Raw genomic sequence first — 5,717 nt, forward strand, 5'->3', positions numbered from 1 at the left:
GATGATTTCTAAATTCTAACTCTTATTTATATTTTTAAGACTAGCTATTCAATAAAATAAACTTTAATATATCCCATTGTCTTTCTAGTTCGTGCTCCAACTATTCTAATCGCTCTTGGTGTCCATGAACGAGCCCCATAAACTCTGTATAATCACGATCGTCAGAATCTCCAGGTTGATGGACTCCTGGCCCTATCCTCCTTCCTTCAGGGTTGTTTTTGTTCTCGTCTATGCCTCCTCTTCCTTCAGGACGTGGGGGAGGGGTACAACAATTGCATGATCATATTTAGTTTGGTCCTCTTTCTGGCGTTCTGATTCTAAAGCAGTGTATTTATTTTCAGGATATTCATCCATCATTGTCAAAGGTTGAGCTCTAGGTCTTTGACAACGGCGTCAATCTTTCGAGGATTATATGAAACAGATTATTTGGGTGTGAACGTGAGGTCCAGACTCTTTATAAATGATATGTTCGAGGTCTTCTCCGAATAGAGGTAGGTGTCCGATGTCTTCGAGCAAGATGGGAGTGGTATCTGCAAAGAACTCCGATGTTTACGTTAGTATGGGTTTAAAGCAAGTTTTCGTAGAATTGGGTTCTAGAGATACCTGAGTGCATCTGTGTATTTATAGGTGTAGATGTAGGATCAATAACCACTTTTGGAGTGGTTCCACCTTTAATAGTGGGCTATTACTTCCTTTTATATAGGAAATTTATTGAGATCTCCCTTCTAAATGAGAAGAGATTGTAGATGGTGGTTTGGATCCACCCATTATAGAAGAAACCACACTGGGTTGACGTTACCAAGCCTGACCTATTGAAAGTCGGGTAGTGCATTAGAGTGGTGTGGGACTTAGGGCCAGTTTGAATAGGACTATAGGTAACTTGTAACTTTTTAAAAAGCTATTTAAGTGTTTATGGAGAAGTTAAAAAAAAATTTTCTTATAATAAAATTTTTTATCATTCTTCTTTTAAAATAAGCACTTTTAATATAAATATTTATTGTTTAAACTCTTTTTTCAAAGATTTAATTACTCTGTTGGTCCCTATAGTTTCGCGAAATTTTTAATTAGGTCCCTATACTTTTTCCTGTTAATTATGTCCCTGCACCAAATATTTTTTTTCAATTAGGTCCCTCTTGGTAGTAATTGGCTTAATTGTATAGGGACTTAACTAAAAGAAAATTAGTGTAGGGACTCAAATAAAAAGAAAAAAAAGTGTAGGGACTCAATTAAAAAAAAAATTGGTGCAAGGACTCAATTAAAAGAAAAAAATATAGGAACCTAATTAAAAATTTTGCGAAACTATAGGAACCAACAAAGTAATTAAACTTTTGTGAAAACTGAGTCTTATTAAGATATTTATCCAAAACTGAGTCTTATTATAGATTGGGCTTGTGGTCCTTCTTGGGCCCGGCTTTAGGGCTGCATTTGTTTTTGTAGACAGGACAAGACTTGACACTGAGACAGAGACACCAAAAATTACTTTTTATGTATTATTTTTGGATACAATAGATAAGACACTAATATAATGTCTAGTATTATATTTGGATAAATATAAATAAGACTAAAATATAAGGTAAAATTACTAAAATAAAAGATAATAAAAAAGGGTAATAAGAGAATAATGAAAAATAATTACGGACAAAAAGAAAAAAAATTCATTAAAAATTCTGTATCTACCTTCCTATTTTCGTGTCCATCAATGTCCTTCGTTTAGAAGTGGACACAAAAAAAAAAAAAGTGTCCGAGAGACATTATGTTAGTGTCCATGTCTCTCTATCCAAACACGTTTTAAATATGTATTGTCCATGTCTCTATTGTCCAAACAAATGCAACCTAGTAGTCTAGGGTGAGACCAGAATCTATTTTAAAGGTCTGAACCTAATTCAAAATTAATCTAAAATAAACAGAGTTAGATAGAGTCGGGTCGATATATAATTAGTATGTACGATTTTGTAAATTTTATATAATAAAATAACAAAACTTTACTTTTATATATTAAATTTAATAAATGTATTTTAAAATAAAGAGTAAAATATACTTTTTATTTTTGAAATTTGACAAAAATTTTAAAAATATTCTTAAATTTTATTTTGTTTTAATTTTATCCAAAAAAATTTCGATTTGCATTAAATATATTCCTAGCAAGTGGCGGCTAATCTTTTAAAAATTTAGGATCAATTCAACAACAACTAATAAAAACAACCTTCAATATAAGCAAATTAAACATAATTGTCATAAATTATTGTTGAATTGGTCTTAAATTTTTGAAAATTTAACTGATATATTTGAAACAAATAAAAAATTTTTAGGACAAAATTAAAATAAAATAAAGAAGTTCCCAAAGTTACGCTTATAAAAATGCCAAATCCAAACCCCGAATTAACTACTGTTACTCATAGCGCCGCCCCGCCCCTTGTTCCTCCACAATGCGGCCGAAACCCCACTCTCCAACGAAGGCGCCACCCATCCTTCCGGAGGAGCTGATCGAGGAGATCCTGGTGAGGGTTCCGGCGAGTACCCTTGTGAAATTGAAGATTGTGTGCAAATCATGGAATGCACTCATCTCCAATCCCGAATTCACGAGCGACAACGTTTACCGGTCAAGAGCAGATCCAAGACTGGTATATCGCTCTCGAAGTAAATGCAAAATCCACTTTTCGTCGGTGCAGTCTCTATTCAAGAACCCATCCGCCCTTCTTACCAAAGATTGCTGCTTCGAGATGGATGATGATCTGCATATCTTGGGTTCCTGCAATGGCTTGATCTGCCTCGGCTTGATAAGCGGTCCTTTTCACTTGGGATCCATCAGATTGTGGAACCCCTGTACCAGATCGGCATCGGATTGGTTGAAAATTCGGGCGATAGATGGTGACATGTATGGTTTTGGCTATGATCATGTGCATGATAATTACAAGTTTCTTGAGTGTTGTTGGAGATACGGCCACAAAATTCACACCTTCGGTTCGAATTATTCGACAACCATCGTTCAAGATCCCCCATCTTACCACCCCAAGCTGCGGATAGGGACGTTTGTGTATGGCACTCTGAATTGGGCAGCTCAGGCTCGTAGCAACTCTCTCGAATGGGTGATCCTTTCCTTTGACTTAGCCAGCGAGAATTTTGCCCCATTGTCTCTGCCTGATATAAATAATAGGGACGAGTATTATGATCCTGCGGTGGGTGTGTTGAGGGACAGGCTTTGTGTTTGTTTGAAGGAAAACTATGGTGGTTGGATTTTGTGGGTGATGGAGGAGTATGGGGTTCAAGAGTCTTGGACTAAGTTGCTGACTCTATTTAGTAATGAGCACGTATATCCACCCATATTTTATTCATTTAAAGCCATGTACATGACGGAAAAAGATGACGTTCTGGCTGTTTCCTCTCAATTTTTCAAATTAGTTATTATTAAAGCAAATGATGTCCGCACATCGCAACGAAATTTTGTCGACGCAGATCATCAGAATTGCTATGTTTACCATGAAAGCTTGGTTTCGCCCTCCCATTTAGGCCTTCCAAGTTTCCACTACTGATAAAATAAAATCAGTCCATGTTTATTGCTTAATGACTTTCTGTTATTGTAAGTGTTACTCTCATTCATCAATGCAGTTTATTTTGTTGTTTACCTCAACTTGGTGACTCTACTTTTTGTCCATATGATTATCCCCAGTGGCTATCTTTGTCAGTACTGCATAATCTAATGCATAAGGTGCATGAGGCAACAATTATCATATACAAGGATGACGTGTGAGTTAACAATTATCATATACAAGGGTGACCTAATGCATGAGGTTGAGGACATAAATTATGTGTCTTGGATTTTGAACCTCCGAGCCTTAGGGAGCAAGGCAACAACCTGACCATTGTATCATGTCTAACTATTAGGAACTAAAAATGTAATTAAGGGAACTAATTCTCTATCCATGGCTAAACCACTCATTTATGTATGCCACATTCTGATGCATGTTTTCATCATTTTTCGGGTTACTTCGTTTTATGTTTTCAAATGGTACTCGTCTTCTTATTTTGTCTCTACATGGGAGGGATCATGTATTACTTGGAATATGAACCAAAAACCATGGCCCTTTTTCTTAGGTAAACCAAAAACTAGAAACAAATCTACATTATCATAAACAAATTCAGAGAATATTTAGGGATGACTTTTAAGTTCTAACTCTTATCTATATTTTTAGGACTAGTTATTCAATAAAATAAACTTTAATATATCCTATTGTCTTTCTAGTTCGTGCTCCAACTGTTCTAATCGCTCTTGGTGCCCACAAACAAGTCCCATGAACTCTGTAAAATCATAGTCTTCAGAATCTCCAGGTTGATGGACTCCTGACCTTATCCTCCTTCCTTTAGGGTTGTGTTTGTTCTCGTCTATGCCTCCTCTCCCTTCAGGATGTGGGGGTTACAACAATTGCATGATCATATTTAGTTTGGTCCTCTTTCTGGGGTTTTGATTCTGAAGCAGTGTGTTCATTTTCAGGATATTCATCCGCTATTGTCAAGGGTTGAGTTCTAGGTTTTCGACAACGGTGCCAATCTTCCAAGAATTATATGAAACAGATTATTTAGGTGTGAACGTGAGGTCCAAACTCTTATAAATGATATGTCTGAGGTCTTCTCTGAATAGAGGTAGGTGTCCGATGTCTTCGAGCGAGATGAGAGTGGTACCTGCAAGGGACTCCGATGTTTACGTTAGTATGAGTTTAAAGTAGGTTTTCGTAGAATTGGGTTCTAGAGATACTTGAGTGCATCTGTGTATTTATAGGTGTAGATGTGGGATCAATAACCACTTTTGGAATAGTTCTACCTTTAATAGTGGGCTATTGCTTCCTTTTATGCAGGTAGTTTATTGAGATCTCTCTTCTAAATAAGGAAAGATTGTAGGTGGTGGTTTGGATCCACCCATTATAGAAGAAACCACACTGGGTTGACGTTGCCAAGCCCGACCTCTGGGAGGTCGGGTAGCGCATTAGAGTAGCGTGGAAGTTAATTAGGGCCAGTTTGAATAGGTCCATAAATAACTTTTTTGAACTTTTAACTTATGAAAAATTTATTAATGTTTTGTACAATTTTTAAAATAAAATTATAACCTTCTAAAAAGCTATTTAAGTGCTTGTGAGAAGTTAAAATAATGATTTCTCTTATAATAAAAAGTTTTTTTTATCATTTTTTTTTAAAAATAAACACTTTTAATATAAATATTTATTGTTTAATTAAACTATTTATCCAAAACTGGGTCTTATTATAGATTGGGCTTGTGGTCCTTCTTGGGTCCGACTTTAGTAGTTTAGGGTGAGACAAGGGTCTATTTTAAAGGTCCGAACCTAATTCTAAATTAATCTGAAATAAACAAAGTTAGATACAGTCGAGTCGATATATAATTAGTATGTACGATTTTGTAAATTTTATATAATAAAATAACAAAATTTTACTTTTTTTATTTTTAAAGTTTGATAAAAATTTTAAAAATACTCTTAAATTTTATTTTATTTTAATTTTATCCAAAAGTTTTAGATTTTTGTTAAATAACAGGATTTTTAAAAACTAAACGAAGTTTATATTTTAAATTCTGGTTAAGTTGGTATTAAGTACTGTTAATACAAATTAAACGAATATAACTTCCAACAAAAATAATCAACAGCGATTTAACCAAGATTTAAAAATTTTTTAATCGGTGGTGGGTGATTTCTATATAAATTGTGTTTAGC

The 5,717-nt window shown here is 34.7% G+C and overlaps 1 protein-coding gene across 1 annotated transcript; it reads left to right on the forward strand.

The window, feature by feature from the left end:
* LOC107616689 (F-box/kelch-repeat protein At3g23880-like) lies at positions 2,345–3,628 on the forward strand. Its single transcript, XM_016318632.2, has one exon. It carries the CDS (start codon positions 2,427–2,429, stop codon positions 3,528–3,530), a length of 1,104 nt encoding a protein of 367 aa, XP_016174118.1. The 5' UTR covers positions 2,345–2,426; the 3' UTR covers positions 3,531–3,628.

The sequence above is a fragment of the Arachis ipaensis genome, chromosome B09, assembly GCF_000816755.2.
Source record: "Arachis ipaensis cultivar K30076 chromosome B09, Araip1.1, whole genome shotgun sequence".
Classification (NCBI taxonomy): Eukaryota; Viridiplantae; Streptophyta; class Magnoliopsida; order Fabales; family Fabaceae; genus Arachis; species Arachis ipaensis.

Excerpts from the sequence above, each read along its gene's own strand:
- LOC107616689 (XM_016318632.2), top strand. The coding sequence starts at position 2,427 with ATGCGGCCGAAACCCCACTCTCCAACGAAGGCGCCACCCATCCTTCCG.